Source organism: Myotis daubentonii, chromosome 1 (assembly GCF_963259705.1).
Source record: "Myotis daubentonii chromosome 1, mMyoDau2.1, whole genome shotgun sequence".
Taxonomy (NCBI): domain Eukaryota; kingdom Metazoa; phylum Chordata; class Mammalia; order Chiroptera; family Vespertilionidae; genus Myotis; species Myotis daubentonii.
Window position 1 is genome coordinate 145,651,332 of NC_081840.1, and position 25,754 is coordinate 145,677,085.

Consider the following 25,754-nt stretch of genomic DNA (forward strand, 5'->3'; position numbering starts at 1 on the left):
GAAACACTGCAAAATAAAGAAAATTAAAATGAGGGCAGTAAAGACAATGGGTGGTCACATTCCAGAGTTAACTATTGTAACATTGCTACAATGTGAATTTTTTGACTTTACCGCAATATTTTTCTCTACATACACACATATTAGCTAAAATAGGACACCTATGTGCCATGGTATATATTTTTTGTATGTCAACTTGCTACGTCATTCATCAATACATCCCAGACATCTTCCTATGTAGTAAACATAAACCCCCATCACTTTATGACTACACAATAGTCTATCTGATGTACAGACCACAACTTAGTTTACCAAAACCTTATAGATACTTGAATTGTGTCTATCTGTCCTGTAAAGATTGATGTTCTGTGTTCATCCTTACACATGATCTCTGTACAATAATTTGATTATTTTCTTATTTGAATTTCTAAAGGTGGGATTACTAGGCCAAATGGCATTTGATTCTTATTACCAGAGAATTTCAGAAAAGTTGAACTAATTTATATTCCCACTGCCCACATGTGAGTTGTCCATTTATCTGCTACTTGCCAGCCCTAGATATAATTAATATTTGTATCCTTGCAACACCTGGCAATGTAATAGACCAAAAATAGTAATGTGTTGTTTTAATTTTCATTAATATTGATTTTTAGCATTTTCATGGATGCTAATCATTTTCATTCTCATCTAATGAATTCTTCTTATTGATTGTTCACTTTTATTGAGATGTTCATCTTTTTCTAATAGATTGATAATGGTTCTTTAATTAGTGAATGTATTAACCCCTTTTTGTCTTCTGTGCTATAAATATTTTTCCAGCTTATCATTTGACTTTTAACATAGTTTATGGCTTATTCTGTTTTGTTTTTATCTGTACAGTTTTATAGAGTAAATTTTTAAAAAGATTTATCACTTCTTCTACTGTGGTTTTTGGATCTTGTGTCTTACTTAGAAACTCCAAGAATGTTTTCAAAGTGTAATCCTATGATTTCTTCAAATTATTGAAGCGTTTCATTTTTTAACATTTAAATCTTCAACCTAGCTATAAATTATTTTGATGTAAAGAATTTATTTTTATTATTTTTTCTATGTAGCTATCTAATTATTACAAAACCTGATATTGAATAGTTAATTTTTCTACTGAGCAGGAATGTCTCAGTTACCATGTACATATTTCCATACAGACCTGTATATATTTCTTGATTTTTCTGCTTTGTGCTAATCATCTGTCCATGGATGTGCCCATAGCAAACTGCTTTCATTTTTGCAGCTTTATGTTTTTTTTTAAATATATATATTTTATTGATTTTTATTTTTATTTTTTTTTTTACAGAGAGGAAGGGAGAGGGATAGAGAGTTAGAAACATCGATGAGAGAGAAACATTGATCAGTTGCCTCCTGCACAGTCCCTACCGGGTATGTGCCTGCAACCAAAGTACATGCCTTTGACCAGAATCAAACCTAGGAACCTTGAGTCTGCAGGCCGACGCTGCCACTGAGCCATACTGGTTAGGGCGCTTTATGTTTTAATACCAGCTCTACCTTATCCAGCTCAGCGCTCTTCATTTCAGAATTTCTTGGATAGTCATGCATGTTTCTTTCTTTAAAAAATTTCTCTTTTGTTAAAATTATATGTACCATGGCTTAAAAAGTTAGAATTTAAGAAAAATAGTAGTCAACTTCCCTCCTGCTGCTAATGCTCTTCATGGGAGCACATCTTTTAGATGACTCTTTTGGAATTTATTTTCCTGACTCTGAAAACATGTTTGGTTTCACCTATTTGAGTATTATGTATTGACTTTTCCCTGTAGAAGACTAACTTTTCTCTCTTTTCTACCCCATCTCCTACACACACACACACACACACACACACACACACACACACACACACACACATATTCTTCCCACCTCTCCATTCTCCTTATGTAGTTACATTATAATTTGGAGTAGAGGACTAATCAGTGTTTGAATTATTGTATCTGAGAATATCTGAATAAGTTTCTTTTCAAAGCTAAACCTTGGAATAAATGATTACTTGTCTTTCTGTGAGTTCACTATTGTTTTTCCCCTCTTAGTTTTTTTTCCTGCTAATCATTAATGCCAAACTCACACCAGTCATATTTCAAGACACCCAAATACATTATGTATACTATTACCTTCACCTCCCTAAGGAAGCTTCTCTCAGAGCCTCTGGCCTGTTGGTTTGGACTTGTGATGCTGGGCACACCTGTCTTTCAGGAATTCCCCGCCCATCATCCCAGAAATTCTCTTTGTCTCTCTCCTGTTTTTGTAGAGGATGTCCTTCAATAGTTTCTTCTATTCATCAAAGAATGAATGGGAAGTAAAATTTTGGAAACTTTTATATCCAAAATATCTTTATTTTATCCTCACTCTTAATTTATAGTTTGAATACTAAACTATTGAATTCTAAACAATAGAGAATTCCAAGTTGAATATCATTCATCTTCAAATTTTAATGGTAATTTCTCATTGTTTTCTAGTTTTCGGTGTTGTTACAAGAAATCAGAAGCTTTTTTGGATTCCTAATCATTTGTTTATACCTGTTTGTTTATATGTTTCTCTGAAGGATTGTGGGATCTTCTCTTTGTCCCCAAAAGCCTGAAGTTTCATGAATTCCAAGGTGTGAGTCCATTTCATCCATTGTTCTGGATACTCAGTGAGGACTTTCAACCTGCTACCTCATGTCCTTTCCTCAAGTTACTTCACTGATTATTTCCTCCCATATGAGCTCTACTCTCTTTTCCTGGCCCTCTTATCATTTTGATATTGGCCCTCCTAAAACAGTCCTCTAATTTTCTGTATTTTTCTTTTATTCTCAACCCCTTTGTGTTTTTGTTCTTCTATCTGGAAAGTTCCTGAATATTTTTTCCCAACAATGTGAGTTTTTATTTCTGCTATTATCTTTTAATTTCCAACAGGTCTTTCTTAATCCTCCAGATGATCCCCTTTCTTTGTATGGCATCCTAAAAAAAGGTTGTTTCTTAAACAGATTTTCAACTAGTCCCTTCTTATCCTAATCCCCATCTCCCTCTCTATCTACTACCATAGGTTCTCAGAAACTCTAATTAATGAACTTTTGGAAGAATAATTAAATTATTACCTATCCAAATATCTGGTTCTCTGGTCTGCTATATCAATTTATCATTCATTCATCTTTGCATCTTCTAAAATGTATTGATAGTTCTGTATTTTCACAACTATTTTTAATTTATGGCAAATGTTATTTGCTTGTTATTAGTAGCAATATACAGTTTCCTCTGAAATTGACTTAATGTGTTTTAAAGGGAGAATACTGTACATTGAAAAAAATCAATCCTAATGTAGTTGGTTTGTGGCTACTGTAAATTAAATATTAAATTTTGGATACTTATGGTCATAAAATAGAGGAAATTCAAACTAATATGATCAATAGTTAGATGATTATTTTTCCTTTCTCTCATTTTCTCCCTCTAATTAAGAAATATCGATGTGCCTCAGTGTTGTTTCCCATCATAGTTTTTACATTGTGTAAATCTCATTTTTATTTTCATTGTGGAACTATTTTCTTGTATTTGATGCTCTTTATAGCAAAACTGGATGTTGCTAAAAGAAAGCAAAGCCAGCTGTGTTTACTTGATTTTGTAAAGTCCCAATAATAATTTCTAATGAGATTAGTGTAGCTACTTATGGTACCAAATACTTGCCAAAGTATTTATGATAAGAGGGAGGAAGATGAAACAGAATTACAAATTAGTAACCACCTTAGTTTTCAGCTCAATATATCTGGGGAATTATTACATTCAGCTATTTTCTGTGGGGGAGGTATATGGTAATTGGCTGCTTGACTGAGCTGGGTGGTGTCACACATAGGATGCACTGCCTCAAAGTTATCAGAACTTAATTTTATTGGGGAGGGTTTAGATGGGTGAGCTTTGTGGCACTGAATGCCTGGAGTGTCATTATCTTAACACATTCCCTATTTTCTTAACCTCATTGCTTGTCTGTGTGATGCGGGTATCAGAACATCATTGCTCATCACTTGGGCAACTGTCCAAAGTGCAAGTCTGAAGACAAAAGAGGGCTCTTGTTTTCGAGAGAGCCTTTTTAATATTTGCATTTGTGATGCTTTTAAGAGAAACAATAATCATTTATCATTGTTATTATTGTCATTGGAAACATAAAAGGGAAACAATAGAACATTGATGCCAAAGAGTGATGGGAAAAGAAGTAGTGATAAGATCTGGACACAACCAAAGGGCCTACTTTGGTTTTTTTGACAGATCTTAATAAAGAAGGAAGGGAAGCTCAAAGAAACAAGGGTGTGCTTTAATATATTTGGGGATTTTAAAAATAAAAAAATATATATAACAATGGACCACACTGATAAACTATCTTATTAAAACTGAGTTTTCTTATTGAATTGTTGACTATATTTATATTTTGATGGTATTTTCAGTGATTTTTAGAAGATTAAATAAACTAATATTTGGTGATGGTTGAAAAGCTCAGAAGAAATTCTGATCATATTTATATAGATATATGGTTTTTTTTCTAGTTAACACCTTCTATATTTCTGACTTGTTCTTACTTAAGGGAATTGTAAGTCTATTAAGTCTCTAAATTGTTGTATTGTTAAAGCATCTTTGCTTAAGAAATGTGAGGAAATGTGTACTTCATATGCAAAGGTTCAGCTATTGATACAGCATCAGTTAGAAAATATGATTTTACTTATTATTTACTTATATTTTCTTCCATCTGCTTCACCTACTTCTCTTGGAAACCAATAAGATCTCTCTCCCTCTCCCCCTCATTTCTTTTTTGCTACCCCGTATCCTTACCTCATTTCCTTAATAGATTTGGTGCCAATGGGTAGAAAGAACAAGATAAGTCATGTAAAGCAATGCTTTCCTCCCTTGAAAAGCTTTTTTACTTTGGTCTTCCTGAAAAAAAAAAAAAGCTACTTTTTGGTCTGCTTCAGTTTTTGTTTCTATCAGGGTATCATCATTTGCTCAGTACGTGAGCAACATTCCTCAGTTATTAGGACCACTGGAAATTTTGGGAGGGAAAATAAGTTCAATGTAAAATAAAAGCACATTACAAAAAATCTGAGAAATCTGTCACTCAGTCTACAAGTATTCATTGAGAGAACACTATATATCATGCTGGAGATACAGTGGTGACAGAGAAACTGAGCATAAACTACCAAATAGAGAAAGAAGATGGAAGATTTGATAGTGACTAGGTAGGGGGTGGAGGGGTGGTGTGTGTGCGCACTCACATGTACGCACATACACATGACAATCAAAGTTCCTTAGTTTCTCATTATTCAAATGAAGAGTTTGATTAGATGGTATCTAAGGTGACTTCAGATCTTTTCTTAACATGCAACTTTTCTAGTTTTGTTCAGTGTTTTTTTAGATTTTTTCATTATTCCAATCATGTGGCCTGTTATCTATCCATATTAGTACTTAAAAATAATAATTGAAGAATGGAAAATCCCCCTATCAGTATTTGAAAGCAGTGTCTGTATTCTCTACTAAATAAAAACAAAAGGGAAGGCAAGCAAATATCTCTGTCCACCAGAAGGGACTCAAAGGACGACTTTCATCCATGTTTCATTTGCAATGCTTTATACTTGCCTCTTTGCACAGAGGTTTTTAGAATCTGCTACATTCTGGCTGAAAAAAATGAATGACGGTGGCTTGGACAATGACATGACCAAGCTTGTAGGCAGGCATGAGGGTTCACTTTTGTGTAGCCATTTGAAGACTTGCTGGCTAAGAACAATTCCACACAGCACGCCATTGTAGGACCGCAATGATTAGTGATAGTGATGCTATTAACAGTATTTGGAGAACTATTGCATTTCTTATAAATCTCCTTTGGGGACTGATAGAAGCTCTGACCCAATATAAAGGCAACTTCTCAATTTGGAAGAAGGGAGAAGACCGTGCTTTCTTTTGACTATAGTTGGCAAGTCATCTGTTTAGATTTTTAAATAATAAGTTTATTTTCCTTACTAATAATCAAAAAAATACCATTGGTAAAATAATTTTTTTTCTTGGTTGTCATGGAAAAATGCATTCTGACATTGTTTCTTGCCACTATTATCATAAAGCCTGTTATTAACAAAAACCTGTAAATGAGACATGGATGGAAATGATGTTTTGAATCCTTTTTGATGGAAAGATATACTCAGGTTTTGTTTTGTTGTGTGGGCGTTTTGGCGTTTTTTTTTGTGTGTGTGTGTGTGTGTGTGTGTGTTTTTAGGTTTTTGTTTAGTAGCAGGATCTTTCAGTCACCCACTGTTCTTGCTTTCACTTAGAAACTGTACATAGTCAAATGGACGGCGTGGGGAGGAAAAACAGTTTCAGGATTAAACATTACAAAAATCACAAACCTTAAAAGGAGATAATAAAACGAATGTTCACAAAACTGACATTATTTATCTCTATTGTAGAGGCAAACCGAACCTAACTAACATGAGCTCCTTGTTGATCAAACCAATCCAGCGTGTGACGAAATACCCCCTATTACTGTGCGAACTTCGCAATTCTACCCCTCCCTCTCACCCAGACTTCAGGGCCCTGGAGGACGCCTGTGCTGCTGTGAAAGACATCAATGTAAACATTAATGAACTGAAAAGACGGAAAGATTTAGGTAAGAAGACATACGATGAATGGGGTGCTCTCCACGACGGGTGTGCTCTGTTTCTGTTTCTGAGAATCAGCATGTCTGAGCCGTTAGAGCAGCTGTCATGATCATGAAGAGAGTGTGGTTTCGCCCTGCCAGCTGGTTTCAGGAGAAGATTTTAAGGCACAAAAATGACCATTAAAAAAAAATTCAGCCCAGCAGGTGTGGCTCAGTAGATGAGCGTCGACCTATGAACCATGAGGTCCCTGGTTTGATTCCTGGTCAGAGCACATGCCTGAGTTGCAGGCTTGATCCCCAGTTGGGGGCATGCAGGGAGCAGCCAATCAATGATTCTCTCTCACCATTGATGTTTCTATCTTTCTCTCACTTCCTCTCTGAAATCAATTAAAACGTATTTTTAAAAAATCCAACAGCCCTGTACTAAACCTCTTGTGACCATTGCATGCCTGGTGACATGCTGTGGGCTAAAGACACCCAGAGCCCCTAGCCCTGCCGTCTCTGGCAGCGTGTGTGGTGAGAAGGAGACATGGCAAGGCTGGGTAGCTGGAGCAGTGAGAAGCTGGAGCCAACAATCGGTGGTGAAAGGTGCAGATCCAGGCGAGGGGGCCCAGCTAACACTTCAGCTCACCTGGTTCCGGCACACGAAGAAGGGAGATTTGGAGGGCAATAATGGTTCCACTGAAGGGAGCAAGTGTATTTCGTTCTCAAATCAACAAAGTGTTGTTAACTCTTTGTTAGCTGAGATGTAAAATTGGTGTCTAACCTAGAATGTAGATTTCAAAACAGGAGGCATGATTACCCCGGCCCTGTAGGAGTGCACTGGGATAGATCGTGGGTCCTCTCTCAGTGGGATTTGTTCCCTTAAGTTTTTGGGGCTTTTTTTGTTTTTTTTTGGCTTTGTACTTCTAACATCAAATCTCACTTCAATAGTAAAATAATGGTAGGACTTCTGAGCCAACTAGTCCAACCACTCCATTTATTTTTATTATTTTATTTTCTAATTTTTTTAATTCAAAAAATGGTATGTATTTTTATTAATAATTCAAAATGTGGTATGTATTTGTAATAATAAATTAATTTATTTGTATTAATAAATTTAAAAAGTGGGCCCTAGCTTGTTTGGCTTAGTCATGGATAGAGCGTCAGCCTGTGGACCGAAGGGTCCCATGTTCAATTCCAGTCAAGGGCACATGCCTAGGTTGTGGGCTCGATCCCCCCCATAGGGGATGTGCAGGAGGCAGCCGATCAATGATTCTCTCTCATCATTGATGTTTCCATCTCTCTCTCTCTCCTTTCCTCTCTGAAATCAATAAAAATATAGTTTAAAAAAGTGGTATTTGTAATAATAAATTATAAAAAAGGGCACAGAGTAAAAAGTGAAAGTTACAAAGAAAAAGACACCATAAACACAATGAAAAGACAGCCCATAGACACAGGGTTACTATCTAGAATATATAATTATTGATATTAAATCAATAATAAAACTATAATAAAAATAAGCATTTTACAGAAAGACCAGTAAAGTTTTTTGCATATTTTTGTTGTTGTTATTGCTAATCCTCACCCAAGGATATTTTTTCTATTGATTTTTAAAGAGAGTGGAAGGGAGGACGGGAGGGGGAGAGAGAGAGAGAGAAACATCGATATGAAAGAAATACATTCCACATCAATTAGTTGCCTCCCACACAAGCCCCCCACCAGACAGGGCATCGAACCTGCAACTCAGGTATGTGTCCCTGACCTGTAATTGAATCTGTGACCTTTCAGTGTTGCAAGCTGACACTCCAACCAGTGAGCAACACCTGCCAGGGCAGAAAGACCGATACATTTTTAAATGCTAAGCTTCACTAATAATCAGGGAAATGCAAATTAAAGTCATGACATATCATTCCCAGCCCATACTATTGGCAAAAAGATTTTTAGTGGATAATGTTAGTGCTGAGTTTCAGTCTGTAGGTGAGAATGTAAATTGGAATGACCCCTTTGGAGGACAATTTTATCATTTCTAGTGAAGTTAAAGAGTCACATACCCAAGACCCAGAAAATCAATGTTTATATATTTGAGAAACTCCTGCGCAAAAGTAACGAGCATTGTTCATAACAGCAAATAAATAAAAAGAGAAGAAAATAGCTTACACATTCATTCAGATCATGGATAAACTATGTTATTCACTGTGATATCATGAGAACATAACAATTATAAAAATTAAATTGGATACAGATGTAATAAACCCATTCTCTTTTTTAAAATATATTTTTATCGATTTCAGAGAGAAAGGGAGAGGGAGAGAGAGAGAGAAACATCAATGATGAGAGAAAAATCACTGATCGGCTGCCTTCTGCCCAATGGGGATCGAGCCCACAACCTGGACATGTGCCCTTTACCAGAATCGAACCTGGGACCATTCAGTCCACAAGCCAACGCTCTATCCACAGAGCCAAACCAGCTAGGGCAATAAAGCCATTCTTAAAGATCACAATTCCTGCAGGGATTAAAGATGGGGCTCAGAGAAACTTCACCTGTTATGTAATTTCTTTTTTAATTAAAATATTGGAAACAAGGCAAAATTAAGATTTGGCAAAACTAGGAGACAGATAATAGCTGTTGTATTATTATTTTCACTTTTGTGTTTGCTTAAACTATTTTAATGTTTTAAAGAGAAAAGCTTTTCCTCTCCCATGATTCTAATTTGCATAGTTTTTAATCAAATTTTCTTCAGACTTTCTGTCTTGTTTTCTGTTCTCTTTCTTCTTTCTCACTCTCTCTCTCTCTGTCTTCTTCTTTCCTTCATGCAACATGCATGATACCACAGTTTGCTGGGCTCTTAAAAAAACATAATCATATGTCGTGAACATTCTTCCAGTTAATGTGGCCTTCTTTTTAATGGTTCCATAGTACTCCATTTATGAGCATGTCATAATTTATTCCTCAAGGTCCTAGATAAACTTTTAGTTGTTTCCAACATTCCGCTACTAGAAAAAAATTGCCGTAGCAAACCAAACTTTGTATGCTTATGAAAAGCATGGACTTCCTGGTTATAGACTATGAATATTTTAATTTTTATAAGATTCTGCCAAATTGTTCTGTACTGAAACTGTGTTAGTTTAATCCTCATCAACAGCCTATGAGATTGCCCATCTCTCCACACCCTTAACAAAAAGAAATATTAGGACTATTTAGCATTTGAACAGTATGAGAAGTAAAATTCCTGGTCAGGGCACATGCCCGGGGTTGCAGGCGCAGTCCCCAGTCGGGGAGGGGCAGGGGGACGGACTGTGTAGGAGGCAGCTGATCAATGATTCTCTCTCATCATTGATGTTTCTATCTCTCTCTCTCTCTCTCTCTCTCCCTTACTCTTTGAATCAATAAAAATATATATTAATTTTTTTTTAATAAAAGTAAAGCTCAGCCCTGGCCTGTGGCTCACTCAGTTGATTGGAGCATCATCTGCCAGTATGACAAATGGTTTCGGGTTCAATTCCCAGTCAGGGTATATACCTAGGTATCTGGTTCTACCCTGGTTCGGGGTTCATACAGGAGGTAACTGAACAATGTTTCTCTCTCTCTCTCTCCCCCTCTGTCTATCCCCTCTTCCTCTCTCTCTAAAAATATCAATAAAATAAAAAAAGTAAAGCTCAGAGAGGTGACTCAATTTATCCCCAAACTGTCTGCTAGTAGCAAGCCACTCTAGGATCTGAGGACTCCTGAAGTTGGATGTCTTTTCATTAGTTAGGTCTTGATGTTTCTTTCTAGAGATCGCAGAGAGTAAATGTATTATCTGAGAAGAGGGGAAGAGCTTTATTTCAGTATCTGGGGTACTTTTAATGTGGGAGGTAAGTGAACCTGGAGCTTTGAGGCTCACACCCTCGAACAGCAGTTTTGAAGGATGAGGAGGTGGGTGGCTGGACCTATGATTGGGCAGTGGGGCTGGAGCATATGGCATCTGCTGCAGAGAACCAATAATCATGTGGATTTGTATCTTAAATATAAATGTTGATCTTGAATACTTGGGTAAAAACACACTTTCTATACTGCACGGGCCCAGATGTGTCACTGCATTCTTTTGTTTTAGTTCTAAAATACAAGAAGAATGATGAAGATGAATCACTTAAAGATAAATTGTCAAAACTAAATATTCACTCAATTAGCAAGAAATCAAAGAGAGTGACAAATTATCTCAAGATTCTGACCAGAGGAGAATCACAGGTAATTTTTCTTCTTGGGCCACATACATTTTCCTGAGAACATGAACGCTGGTGTTTTTGTGAGGCTTTGTCTTGTTGGTACACAGCTGTTTCTAGAACACTGAGAATCAAGGTAATTGCCCAAGGTTGTTATGCTGTTCCTCTCTCTCTCTCCTCTCCTCTTCTCTCTCTCTCTCATTCTCTCTCTCTCTCTCTCTCTCTCTCTCTCTCTCTCTTTCTTTTTCTCTCCCTCCCTCCCTCCCTCCCTCCCTTCCTCTTTCCCTCTGGAAATGGAGTGAGGGTGGGTTTGACACTATCCTAGCTATGGCACTTCCACTCAGAAGCAGGCAAAGCAGAGATAAGGCCATACAGACAGAGCTCAACCAGGGCTGCCCAGGAGTCCTGGCCCTCGCCATAACCCAGCACATACTCTCACCCAAAGCAATGCCCTCCTTTCATCCCTGTCTTATTTCTGCTTTTTAAAAATCTCACTTGCCTCTGGGGCTCCCTTGATATTCATTTGATCTTCATTTCACCTGGAGTAAAAAGTGTTCTGGTGCACGCATTAGTGCATGTTTTCCCTGCCACTTATCTCCTTCCACTTTCCCTCCCCACTCCCAGGTGCACATTCTATATTACTAGGTTATAGTTTTGTGTCAGCTGTTTAGCCTGACTTGAACCTTGTTCATCTCGACCCCTAATACATAATAGATGAAGTAGCAAAGGCTGTCAAACATTAATGCGCATAAAATGAACTGGAGAGCTTGCTCCAAGATTCCAGGGCTCCACCTGCTCCTCTCTCTCTCTCCTTCTCTCTTTCTCTCTCTGGTTCAAGGGTACAACCTATAAGTCTGTATTTTTACAGAGACTCCAAGTGTTTTGAAACTAAATAACTCTGAAGTATGTGATCCATAGGACACATTTTAAGATTTGCAAGATAGTAAGTTCATGGCCTGGAGGTGGTAGGTAATACAGTGAGTGGGCTTCTAACCAAAAGTGGGCAGGAAGGTTCTTTAGATATTATATAGTACTTTTTATTTTCTTTCTCATTGGCATGATTTCATCTCTTATTATGTTAACCTCTCTAACTAAAGGTTTTACCTAGAGGCAAGTGGATGGTGGCTCAGCATTGGTTTTAGGTGGCTCGTCTTATCGGACCCACTCTCTAGCTGTTGTGTTCCATGGTCTTTTTCCGTTCTCCATGGTCTCTTTAACTTTGTGACCCCTGAGCTAGAAGTGGCCTCTTCCTCCTCTGACCACCTGGCAAACTCACTGAGTGGATCCCAGTTGTGGCCCTGTCAATATCGCAGGAGGTAGCACAGGGCAGAAATTAAGAGCAAAATCTTTGAAATTGTCCATATCTGGGTTTGAACCTTATCTCTGTCTTTTAATATTTGTCTTTGGGCAAATAACTGAAATTCAATGTAACCATCTGTAAATTGGGGAATTATACTAGGACCTAACACATGGAGTGGTTGTGAGGCTTCAGTGAAATGATGCATAGAAAGTACCTAACACAGTAAATACTGGCATCATCATCATTACCACCAACATCATCATTATTTTATATCATCACCTTGTACTGTTATTTACCTTTTTTAATGCTCAGACTTATTACTTCCCACATGGATATAAAGCCCCATATGCCTGGTGGATTACTCAGATCTTTTACTTTCTGTATTTTATGATGCTGTGACATCTTTTAAAAGCTTGCTGTCTGAGGAGCGAGCCCAGTCCAGGACTAGCCTGTTTTTAGAGATGGCCAAGGGCTCAGTGGGAATCACTTCTTTCATACACAAACCAGCCAATCCAGAATCCATAGCCCCCACCACCTCCCTATCTCATTCACACACCAATCTTCCTCTGCCCTGGATACCAGGGCCAGGTACCAAGCAAGCAGAGACAACCTGGATAGCCCCAAGCCCAGGACAATTATTCAAACTGGTTAATCCTAAACTGTTTACTCTGCCCAGTGTGTCTGTAGGTTTCCCCACAAAAACTCCACACACACTCTGGCTTAGACTCTCTCTTTGCTTCTTCCTGCCACCTAACCAAGCCCAGTGACCCTGCATGGCATGGGGTGACCCCTTCTTGAGGACTTGTGAGTAAATACACCTTGTCCGAGCCTTGTTCTTATTTCCTCCTCTGACTGCGATGGCTTCCCATACCGTATCCAATGGGGACTTTCTGGGAACACATGGCTCATTTAACCTTCTGTTTACATCTTAATATTCTTCCAGGGGCTCACTGGGTCCATGGCATACAGGAGGTAACTCCAGGCCCCTCCTCTTCACGTGGAGCTATCATATGGGATGTTTGGGACATTTATGGTGTGTGGTCACAGATCAGAGAAAGGAAAATCAAGACATTGCCACCCTGGCTGGTTTTGCTCAGTGAGAAGAGCATCAGCTCATGGACTGAAGGGTCCTGGGTTTGATTCCAGTCAAGTTTGGTTGCAAGCTTGATCCCTGGCCCCTGATCGGGGCATGTGTGGGAGGCAACCAACTGATGTGTCTCTCTCATCTCTCTCTCTCTCTCTCTCTCTCTCTCTCTCTCTCTCCCTCTCTCTCTCTCTCCCCCTTCCACTCCCTCTTAAAAAAAATCAATGGAAAAATATCCTCAGGTGAATATTTAAAAAAAGACATTACCACTAAAGACAACAGCCATAAAATTGAACTGAGAATTCATGTAAGAAGAGACAGTAGCCTCCATAGGCGTGTGGAAATATGTGCAAACAACCCTCCTTTGACACGTTGCTTCTGATTTAAGACAATTCCACTGAGGAACAATAGGCCCATCTTCATTCTGGGCAGGCTTTTGTAGAAGCTGTAATATTCCTTAACACATTTATCATCAGCTTCTGATAGTTTTCAATCGTGAGCTAAGCGTGCTTTGTCGTGGAAGTGGCCTGGAGGGATATTAATTAGATTTCCCCCTTAATCTTTTGAGAGGATGTCCTGTCAGCAATGAAGCATTTTACTGTTAATCAGAAAATCAGCTGCATGGGCTGGACTGGGGAAGAGATAAATCTCAAATCAGCCCATTTTGCACTTGTCAGCAGCTCCGGGGAAATATTTGGTGGAGTTAGGATATAAAACTATTACCCAAGAGGAAGATTCTATTCAATTCATCACACATGTATTGAACTCTTAGGTGCCAGACTCTGTATGAGAGACTGGGAATACAAAGAGGTTCTGATCTCAGACCACTTCGTTTTGAATCCTGGCCCTACCGATTAACATTGCAAGTTTCTTTAACGCCCTGTGTTAGTTAGTGTAAAGGCCACGCTTCTGTCACCAAGAGATTCCAAACCATAAGCTTCAGTCAGCCCATCATTTTTGTCTCCCTCTTGTAACGGTCCTGAGGTGTGGGTCCCAGACGGGCTCCTCTGCCTGAGATGCTTCAGAACCCAGTTCTCCCCAATTGTGTGCGTTGCTGTCTCCTAAACGTATTGTCTTTGTTTTCCTGGTTAAAGCTGGGGCACAGCCAGGTCTTCATCCAAGCCCCAAGGATGGTGTTATAAGGTCAAGATTCAGAAATGAAAACTCATCACTTTCCCTCACGTCCTAGTTACAAAAACCCAGTTCCAAGGACAGAGCCAGCTGCGAGGGAATCTGGGAAGGGTAGTCACTGGCAGGACAGCCCGGTCTCTACCTTAAAGCAAAGGTGCCAGTTCTATCAGTAAGTGGATGACAGGGAAAACGTTAATCATCTCTGCCACTCCTTCTGAAACCTGTTTCTTTTCCAAAATGGGAGTAATCACGGCACCTACCCTTCGAGCTGTGCAGTATAAGAATTAAAGTGAGCAAATGGATGATGGTCTAGCACAGTGTCTGGAACATAGTATTTAATAAACGTTAGCTGTTATTATTATTAAGACAAAATACCTGCAATGCATCATTGGAGAGAATAGCTTAAATAATTGACTAGTTGTGTGAGAGCACATACAAGGGAGTCATTCATTTTCTACAGTGGAGAGCATAGGAATGATAGGGAGCATTCATAGAAGGGTGACAACTGAGCAAGTCCTTAAAAAATAAACAGAATTTTTCTAGCAGAAAAGAGACAGTAGCATATTCCAGCAAAATAAAGCAGCCTGTTTTGACTACAGAGAAGGAGAAATGGGCCATATTTCTCATAGAGTGATCCTTGAGCCTCTTATTTTATAAGCCATCTGGGTACCAGCCAAGATATACTGATCAAAATAGCTGGGGATGAGTTTTTTAAAAAACTGCATTTTAAAACAACCTACCACAGCCTATTGTTATATGTATTAAATTGGGTTAGAGCATAGAAATCCTAAGGCAAAGAGTTAAATTTTGTGTGGATTACAAAGAACTATGCCACCCACTTAAGCAAAAGTCTTTTTAGATGAGCATTATTAAGGGGGTTAAAAATAAAAACGTCATCATTTTCTGTGTATTCAGTTCTAAGGTCAATAATTTTAAATGAACAAATGTATGAACCAAAGACAGCTACGGGTGTCAGCCAGCACCACACCAAAGAACACACTCCACAGTCTATGAAACATTTGCTGTTCACACAGAGTTTGCCAACATGAGGCTGGTTCTAGCCATTTGATTGCCCAGAAACTCTTCTCACCATTAGGAGCAGTAATAAGTGTGCATTCCTAGGAACTGTTACGAGTATATAAAAACATATTTTTCTGAATGCTTAACACATAAGATAACAACAACAAAAATAACTGAATACATGTGACCAGTGCCTTAACTGCTGAGTTTTCTTAAGAGAGGGCTAGTTTTGCTAAGATTATATGTCACCTTTCAAATCTGAGTCGATAAAGAATTATCACATTTCTTTAGCCAAGCACCTAAGAACATTTTCTAAATGACCACCATGAAATAAATTGGAATGAGTCATACATAACAGCAAAACAAGAAATTCCAGGCAGGAGATCAAATTTTTATTTTCAATTTTCACTTCATTTTTATTATTTTATAAGCTCACAAATATAATATAATTTGAGGCCCATACATAATACATGTCATTAAAAGCAGCAGAGAAATTTGACCTCCTACTGCTGCTGTGGCATGGGTGAAGCTGTGTGAAGGCTGAACGGCAAATGAGGCTGTGCATGTGGCTTCGCTGCACATCAGCTGTGCGCTTGCGGCCCACAGAGAGTGCTGTTAAAGGCAGGCGGCAGATCACCAGAGGTTTTCATCTCGGCGGGGAGTTTGCGGTAATGTGCTGGCCAATCCGGCCTGTGATATTTTTCTTTAAACACCAGATTCATTTGAGTTATAAAAATAAATAATTTCATCTATCTTTTAGGTGAAAGACAACACCTTTAATAGAGAAGAGAAGCTATTTAGATCTTTAGAAAAGACCGTGAGGCACTGTGTGAAGAACCTTTCATTCTGTCTTCAACACATACAGGTAAGGGAGACATGACTCTTCCATGATCCTACCCGCAGGTGCCGATGTCCGTGGTAATTATGAAGAGTACATCGACTGTTCATTCAGTATATGATAGCACCTACTGTATCCAATTTGGGGTGCGGCAAACTGCTGGTGAAGGAAGCCAATAGAAAGGCTGTGGTTTTGTTCTCTGTTCCCTTACCTGCCCAATCTTTCCCCCCTCCATATCGCCAGGTTGTGGGACGTTTGCTCGCATGATTGCCACATGGTGCGATTCAGCAACAGGCTTTCTTTACCCTGGAGATGAGCTCACTAATTCAAAATTTCGGACAAGGCACAAATGTTCTTTGTTTATTTTGTTAGACTAAATAAACTCCTGACTGGTCTTTCTACTTGAATATACCTAGACTGTACTCCAGTTGGTTTAAGTCTGATTTTCAGCAAGGGCACGCAAACCTCGGAGGGGACTAGAAACACATATTTGCAAATTTAAGAGCAGAAGTGAAAGAAAATCAAAGAGGCACATGAAATGGAATGAGAAGAGATGTTTTAAAGTAAAAAATGCATAACAGAAAGGCCATTTCAAAAACCCACAAAACTCACAGGTGGGTCTCACATTTAGCTGTTGCTGCCTAGCAGCTGACCCTCCAAAAAGGCACGTGATCACACAATCCTAAAACAAACTGAGCGCCTGTATCTATTTTATATCCAGTGCTTCATAATGCGCCCTTTACAGCTCTGAAAGAAATTCAACCTTAGGTAGGTCGTCATACATAAAAGAAAATCAATATAAGTGAACATAAATTCTAACAAAATAATTCCAATTAAAATATGTAAATACTCCTACACAACCATAGTAAAAAACAAACAACAAAAAAAAACCCAGAAATTTCCAGTCCACTATTAGAATCAGACTTAAACAAACCAATTGGAGTGCAGGATAATTATATTCATAGGAAGACCTGGCCAGAGTTTGTTCTGATGTATCTCATAAAGAAGACAGTGTCCTTAACAACATCCTGACCAGGGGCATGACTATGAAGCGTAGAGAGTTAGTAGAATTACATGTGTATCAGTTCCTTGGACCCCTTCCCATTTTCCAGTTTTTAGAGGCAAATGCACACTTAGATGAATTATTACAACAGAGGATTGTCAGGCACAATGATTTGGTGACAAGGTTCTATACTATGTAACCAGCAAGCCACATTCTTTCCTTATTTATTGACTGATGCAAAGCCCGATTTTACACTTAGGTTTGCTTATCTTTTCCTAAAGCGCTGCCATTTGGGAAAACGAAACCCAAGAGCTTAGTTGTAAAAGGGCAGTGGGAATCCTGCCCTGGATGTAAATTTCAAGGAGTAAATGCCTCTTGGGAATAGAGGAAAGTCTTCGCTTAAAGAGAGCATTAAATTCACGAAGGAAAATAGAAGACATACATAAAAGAGGAGTGATTTTTAAAATAAGGGATCTATAAGAACTGAATGCTAAAGAATCGCCAGTGAAAGAATTTAAGATGGACTCTTGCCCTAGCCAGTTTGGCTCAGTGGATAGAGCATCGGCCCACAGACCAAAGGGTCCTGAATGTGATTCCAGTCAAGGGCATGTACCTCGGTTGCAGGTTCCATCCCGGTACCTGGTTGGGGAGCATGCAGGAGGCAACCAATCGATGTGTCTTTCTCTTCCCCCTCCCCTTCCACAATCTTTAAAAATCAATGGAAAAATTTCCTCAGGTGAGGATTAACATAAACAACAACTACAAATAGAGGGACTCTTAATAAAAGAGGGTGTCATCGAGAGCAGTAGGAGAAAGTAACATGGACGGAAGTGAGGAAATAGTTTGCTACAGGTAACCTCATTGTACAGAGAATTCATGATGAATTCTTTTTTCTTCCTTCTTATCTCTCAGTGGGAATGGAGGGTGATGCTGATGAAGTGCCCATTTGGATGCATGCCAGTGTGCTAACTTTGGCACTTTGCCCCCTGTGTAACTTTGCTCTGGGTTTCAGGATGCCATGCACTTTGCCCTGCAGAGCATGCTGGAGCTCCAGGAGATTTCATGCACCAAAGATGAGGAAGAGGGGGCGCATCCAGAGGCCCCGAGGAATGGCCAATACCCCTGTGATGACTTTGTAAGTTATTTCTCTTCATAGGTAAATGCAAATGTAATAGTACAGTTGACAGAAAAGCTGATTTTCACTTATTTTTTCTGGTTAGAAATGAAACATGCACCAAAGCAAATACTAATGTCAAAATTAGTAGATTTTAAATAGGAGATTTTTTTATCATTAAATATTTTAAAGTGGATTTGTGTTGATTTCACTATAATCAAAACTTAAAAGGGTCCCAGACTGTGTTTCTAGGGGTAGTAAGTGTCTGACTAATTAAAATCAACATTTAGTTTAAGTGTGCATATAATACAGAAAGGATTTATGAAGTTAGAAAGCTGAGATTTTCTTAGAGTCCTTACTGCAGGTGGGTGTGAAGACACACTCTGAAGATGTGACTTTTATTAACCTACTGTAGGCTCAAAAGTAAAGCCTTCCTATTGAAAAAGGGCTTTTACATAAGAGTCATTTATTATGTCTCCTGTTCTGTGGTAAATATTTGTTTTCTAAGAGTTCAGTAAAATATACAGAATCATAAAATGGAGTTTGGTAATCATAAAGAGACACTTGAGCTAATGAAATATTTGGGTGGTAAACTAGTCTGAGTAATACTAATTTTAACTTAGCATCCTGTGTTCCATAGATATTGTTATTTCATATCAGTATTTCAAGTATTACATATAAAATATAATAGCCTCCGTCATCATCTTGAAGGTCCATGAGAGTGGCATTATTGTGTTGGCATTACTGGCATTTGGGGTCAGACAAATTTTCATTGAGTGGCCCTTGTGTTGGAGGGTGTTTAGCATTCCTGGGGTTCCAGGCTCTAAATCTCCATAATGTCCCTCCCTCTCAAGTTGTGACATCCAATGAACAGCAACACATATTTCCGAGTCCTAGGAAGTGATACAGACTCCACAACAGTAGAAAAACACTGAGAAGCACCTTGCTTTCCTAGCACAGGAAAATGAAAAGTCAGGATTACATCTGAACTAAGATGCTAGGTTAGGTAAATGAGAGCGGGAGGAGGGTGAGAAGTTTTTATGAGATGTTAAACAAAAAGAGTGTGGCTATTTCTTATACATTATCTAGGCTTAATTATAGAGAGCATATTTTAGAAAAGTCCTTAAGGGTTTGCTCTTTAGCTTAATTCCAATTCATTAACTAAGTCAATAAATATTTATTGAGCACCCTGTGAAAACATGGCATATAGCTTCTCCCTCATTAAGAATGCTCCAGAGGCTGCCACACTCCCATCTCCGCACTCTGCTCCGCTCAGGTCCCCGCACGACTCTGCGCCCACCATGGCCTCAGCAGCTGGTAGGGAGATGGCGCTTAGTGGAGAGCAAGGCTTCCACGAGTACAGGAGGGAATTAGGCATGGGAATGGCTCTGCGGAAAATGGGCTCCATGGCCACGCCAGATTGTGTCATCACTTCCGATGGCAAAAACCTCACCATCAAAACCGAGAGCACAATGAAGACAACACAGTTCTCATGCAACTTGGGAGAGAAGTTTGAAGAGACTACAGCTGATGGCAGAAAAACTCAGACCGTCTGCAACTTCATCAAGGGCGCGCTGGTCCAGCACCAGGAGTGGGCTGGGAAGGAGAGAACCATCACAGGAGGCAGGAAGGCGGGAAGTTAGTGGTGTTATGCATCATGAACAATGTCAACTATACTCGGATCTATGAGAAAGTGGAGTAAAAATGCCATCATCCTTCTGAACGGGAATTAGCCATGAGGATAAACAAGCTCAGTTCAATGAGCAAATCTCTCCATGCTTTTTTCCTCCTTACTTTGTTCAGTTATCACAAACATTTTACATGCAACTATTTCTGTTGGTTTAATTAGCATTGACCCTTCTGTTAGTAAATAAATGTGTTTATGCCATATATCCTATATAATAAAGGGGTAATATGCAAATTGACCACCTGTTCCATGCCTAACTGCTCCCCTGCCAGCCCAATCGCCCCCAATTGCCATCCCCTGCAAACCCGGACATCCTTCTGGATGACTTCCAGACGAAGCCAGGGCTGTGAGGGCCAAGCCCCTTGTACGAATTTTGTGCATCGGGCCTCTAGTACATATATATATTAGTGCACTGGAGGGTGTGACCCTCAGCCCAGCCTGCACCCTCTTCAATCTGGAACCCCTCAGGGGATGTCTGACTGCCCCTGTGGGATCGGGCCTAAACCAGCAGTTGGACATCCCTCTCACAATCCTAGACCACTGGCTCCTAACTGCTCACCTGCCTACCTGCCTGATAGCCCTTAACTGGCCCCCCTGACAGCCTGATCACCCCTAACTGCCTCTGCCTGCCAGCCTGATTTCCCCTAACTGCTCCCCCACCCCCGCTGGCCTGGTCACCCCACACAGCCTGCTGTTCAGTTGTTTGATCATCCCTCACTAACCCCCCTGACGGCCCGGTCATAGGCAGCCATCTTGTGAGGGCATGATGTTCAATTTGCATATTACCTCTTTATTACATAAGATATACATATATGTGTGTATATATACACATGTGTGTGTGTGTATATATATATATATATATATATATATATATATATAAAGGAATGCTCTAGAATTCAACAGGAAGATTAGACAAGGTATTCCTACTTTGCATAATACCACAAGATGATAAATTAGGATAAATTAAAATAATTATCAGAAAACTCAACATAAAAGTAACTTTTTATTGATAACATATATTTGAACTCTGTTTAAAAATCAAACATTTTATCTGAAACCACAGAAGTTGTTTTTATTTAAACATGAGAGATACTTATCTACACATTTTTATAGGACAAAATCTTAAAGTAAAATTTAATTCTTTTTTTTTTAAATATATTTTATTGATTTTTTACAGAGAGGAAGGGAGAGAGATAGAGAGTTAGAAACATCGATGAGAGAGAAACATCGATCAGCTGCCTCCTGCACATCTCCCACTGGGGAGGTGCCCGCAACCAAGGTACATGCCCTTGACCGGAATCGAACCTGGGACCTTTCAATCCGCAAGCCGACGCTCTATCCACTGAGCCAAACTGGTTTCGGCCAGTAAAATTTAATTCTTAATTTGTTCCGACTACAATTCCCATGCACAGTGAATTGGCTCATGTCTATGTCACACAACATATATATTGCAATTATAGTGCAGTATTGTAAGTAGACTACCTATAGAGTCCATTCACATCACAGACATAGCAATTCATCCCAGAACAGTAAACAGATTATTTGCTTAGCCAAAGTACTCATTTAACAGTCCTCAGGTACATATGGATATTTTATAAATTAGACATCAAATTTGATCTGGGTTTGCTATTGCTAGTGCCAATAAAGATTGGTTTCTTCTCTCCCCTAGATTTCCCATGAGTTCAGGCAAAGTTACCAGCGGCCATTTAAGTTAATTAATAGCAGCTGCTGCTCAGTCTGATTCCCTAGGACATATTTTGGGGAACAAAAGGAAACCTGCTTCCAAATTGCCATAACATAATCCCATAACCCAAGCATGTATGGTAAAGGCTGGTCAGCAAACCTAGGATACAAGTGCCCTTCAGAATAGAAGGGCAGGAAAAAAATTCAAAGAGAAGAAATTAAACATAGGTGCTCATGGTCTGGCACGGGGTTTGGCATTAATATGAAGTTCATTTTCAATGATGCAGACCTAAAAATGTAACAATTTAGGACACAGAATCAGCATTGGCTTAACCCTTCAGTGTATTTAAAGAGGAAGCAGTAACTCTGTGGTCGTTTCTATCACAGGAGCAAAATACCTATAACAAGGGGGTACTATCTGTTTAGGGGATATAGTTCCACTACCAAAATGAGCTACCAGCGTAGCCAGGAAATCAGGGCAGATGTCTCTTCTAAGACAGACTTTCTTTCTTTCTTTCTTTCTTTCTTTCTTTCTTTCTTTCTTTCTTTCTTTCTTTCTTTCTTTCTTTTATGAAAAGAGTTGACAATTTTATTTTCACGTTTCACAATACAAATGAAAATTGCTTTTTTTGGTCCCACTACTCCCCTCAAAAACTATTCTCTCTTTGGAAGAGGGAGTGAATTTTCCTTGTCTGCTGTTAGAAAACACCCAGAGTCACAGCACCTAGATCTCCTGTGAAGTAGAACAGTAACAGAAGCCTGATAGAAAGAGGCTCCCCTTTCTCCTTATCCGTCTGGTCGAGTCATTCCAGGCCGAGTGGGCACCATCATGGGACGGGTGGGAGGTCTCATCACTGGGGGCCCAGGCATCATTGGCATGTCCCCTCCCATAGGAGGCCTCGTTCCAGGAGCAGGTCCCATCATTGGCATCATGGGAGGGCCCCCCATATGGGGTGCTGGCATCATACCGGGGAGAGGTGGACCCGGAAGACTCTGGGGAGGTGGGATCATCGCCCCTGCAGGAGCGGGAGCTGAGAATGGAGTAGGAGGTATCTTTCCTTGCTGAAATGCTGCAGTTGTTTTGTCAGTCAGGCTCTGAGCCTGCTCTTCCATCCATTTCTGATAGTAGTCTTCCACATTCTTGTTGTGTTTCCTACCACTGCAGTGTGTCTTTCTCACAGATGGAGAGCCATGGGTGAGGTATGTATCGCAGTAGTCACAATAAAACTTCGGCATGTTGTTCTGCAGGCCGTTGGCACTCCGTTCCAGACTCTCTTTCTTTTATTGCCAGCAAAATGACAGGTGAATCATTTATGCAGTCTGGGCAGTCACAGGCTGGAGGTCACCCCCTCCCTCCACATGCTGGCACTGGGATTAGAAAGAGGGGGAAGGGGAAGGCCTGGAAGGAGGTGATCCCAACGCCGGAAAAATGATTGGATCCTTCTTTAACTTGGCTAGGTACCTGTCCGTCTCCCTGCTCCTGCAGGGAGGAAGGAAGTCCATTGATAGCAGCGCTGGCTGTTCCATGACCGGATTGTTTCCTCTCTCCGCAGGCAGCTCACTTACAGAAGCTCGTCCTGACGCCCCTGTCAGCCCTGCTGTCCCTGTTCCCAGGGCCTCAGAAACTCATCCAGAAACGCTATGACAAGCTGCTGGACTACAACAGCTACCTGCAGCGGGCAGCAGGGGAGGAGTCAGACTTGGCCAAAAAGGAGTACGAGGCCCTCAACGCCCAGCTTGTGGAGGAGCTCCAGGTGTTCAACCAGGCCGCACGCAAGATTCTGTTGAACTGTCTGTGCAGTTTCATCACCCTCCTCCGGGACCTGACGCTGGTGAGGCAGCAGCTGTATTCCACGGTGGTGCCGGTAAGCACAGCACCAGCACCTGGCCACCTTGGTCTGGGCACCTATTGGAGACAATGTCCGTGCAAAACAGCCCTGTCCATAGCTTGCACCGGTGTGGTGCGTGCGAGTGCGTGCGCGTGCGTGTGCGTGCCTGTGTGGTTTTCCATAGGAAGCTGAAAGAGAGTTTCCTAGTTTGGGTTTGCTATGACTTAGACACGTGCAGTTTTCGTGTTGGAGATTCCTTTTCAAACGCCAACCCACGTTCAGCTATTGCAGGTGACACCCATGTCACTCCACCTGCCTGATGCTATGATGTAGCTTCTCAGTTCATATTTTGCCTTCCCTTCCCATGCAATAGTTTTTCAGTGTTAACCATGACTAAGATGAAGATCCAAAAGCAGGCCATCTATCTCAGTGGAATGACAGAGGTAGGATAATTGTTAAACCAGTCTTCATTTTGCTTTGCTCCAAAGAAGAGAAGACTGGGGGGTGTGTGTGTGTGTGTGTGTGTGTGTGTGTGTGTGTGTGTGTGTGTGTATGTGTGTGTGTGAAAATATGTGTGTATATCTCATTTAGCCTTCCATTAGAATATGGTTTTATGACTATTTTCTGAATAGGAAGAAAGATATTTGCATCTTAATATCAACTTGGAAAATCAACTTGGTTTCCTGGCCCTTAATTTCACATGTATTAGTTCTCATTCAGCTGGTGAGGTATTTAATGGACATTTGTAGGAAAATTAATTGTCCCTACTTTATTTTTTATTGGGTACCTAATTAACTTATCCTTTGAATTAAATTATATTGAATAATCAGGTGTTACACTTACATGGTTCAAAAGGCAAAACTATGTAAAATATATAAGCAGTTGCACACTCACTCCTGTCCCCTAACCATCCCACCTCCTGCTCCCACCCCATGATTATTAGTTTATCTTTATTCACTTAGGGCTCCTTTGAGTCATTAAAAGTACATTTGCATATATATTGTTATTCCCTACACAAAACTAGCATGTCATAGCACCTTTCTGCAATTTGCTTTTTTTTAAAAAATGAGTAGTTATTGTTGAAAGTATTACTTATGTCTCCTTTTCCCCCCATTGACCTTTCCCCACCCACTCCCGCTCCCCTTGCAACTTGCTTTTTAACATCCTGAAAGGCATCCATGTCCACACACAGAGAGCTGCCTCATTCCTTTTATAGTTTTACTAGAGGTTCAGAGCACGATTAAATCGTGCGTGGTTAAGATCCCTAAGCCTAGCTGCAATCAGGGCCATGTCCACCGCCCAGCGTCACTCCTCCACTTCTGTGGCCTCTGCCCCATGAACCTCCACACTCACAGCCCCTGCCCTGCAAGACTCCTCGGACTCAGCTGCCCATGCCCTGCAACACTCCTCTGCCTTAGCCTCCCCGTGAAGCTCCACGCTCACAGCCCCTGCCCTGCAAGGCTCCTCGGACTCAGCTGCCCATGCCCTGCAACACTCCTCTGCCTTAGCCTCCCCGTGAAGCTCCACGCTCACAGCCCCTGCCCTGCAAGGCTCCTTGGCCTCTGCTGCCGCTGCAACTCTCCTCCACCTTAGCCACCCCGGGAAGCTCAATGCTAACAGTTTCCATCCTGCAAGGCTCCTTGGCCTCAGCCGCCGCCTCAATCACCTCCCTGTGAAGCTCCATACTCACAGCCCCACCCTGCTCCTCTGCCTCAGCCTCCACCGCCCCCACCCCATGACACTCCTCTGCCTCACTGCCCTGCAAAGCTCCATGCTCACAGCCCCCCGCCCCTCGAGGCTCCTCAGCCTCCACGGCCTGCCCTGCTATGCCATGAGAGCCAGACCGGTCCTTTGGTTATTTGGGCCCACAGCTCCCTCCTCTCGCTGCTGTGCCATGGGCAGCCGGGGGCCCACAGCTCCCATTCCCTCAACTCCCTAGCCTGCTGTTTGGTCGTCCATCTGGTTGTGATAGCACCTGACTTTTTATATATATACTAGAGGCCTGGTGCACGAAAATTTGTGCACTCGGGTGGGGGGGGGGATCCCTCAGCCCAGCCTGTGCACTCTCGCAGTCTGGGACCCCTCAGGGGATGACCACCTGATGGCTTAGGCCCGCTCTCCGGGGGATTGGGCCTAAAATGGCAATCAGACATCTCTCTGGCAGCCCGGCAGCCCCCGGGGGATGTCCACTTGCCAGTGGGGAGCAGGCCTAAACTGCAGTTGGACATCCTT

At 40.7% G+C, this 25,754-nt stretch overlaps 2 protein-coding genes and 1 pseudogene across 2 annotated transcripts in view; 2 read left to right on the forward strand and 1 right to left on the reverse strand.

Annotated features, from left to right (window-relative positions):
* Window positions 1-25,754, forward strand: part of ARHGEF38 (Rho guanine nucleotide exchange factor 38) — a 144,607-nt gene that overhangs the window by 101,489 nt on the left and 17,364 nt on the right. Inside the window, exons 6-10 of the mRNA XM_059661631.1 lie at window positions 6,458-6,657; window positions 10,725-10,858; window positions 16,129-16,233; window positions 18,222-18,344; window positions 23,247-23,558. Of these exons, the coding sequence (XP_059517614.1) occupies window positions 6,458-6,657; window positions 10,725-10,858; window positions 16,129-16,233; window positions 18,222-18,344; window positions 23,247-23,558 (874 nt within the window). The remainder of the gene's footprint in view (window positions 1-6,457; window positions 6,658-10,724; window positions 10,859-16,128; window positions 16,234-18,221; window positions 18,345-23,246; window positions 23,559-25,754) is intronic.
* On the forward strand, window positions 19,551-20,204 carry LOC132234610 (fatty acid-binding protein 5-like; annotated as a pseudogene).
* Window positions 22,247-22,959, reverse strand: LOC132226915 (U1 small nuclear ribonucleoprotein C-like). Its single transcript, XM_059681447.1, has one exon. It carries the CDS (start codon window positions 22,927-22,929, stop codon window positions 22,480-22,482), a length of 450 nt encoding a protein of 149 aa, XP_059537430.1. The 5' UTR covers window positions 22,930-22,959; the 3' UTR covers window positions 22,247-22,479.

Excerpts from the sequence above, each read along its gene's own strand:
- LOC132226915 (XM_059681447.1), bottom strand. The coding sequence starts at position 22,929 with ATGCCGAAGTTTTATTGTGACTACTGCGATACATACCTCACCCATGGC.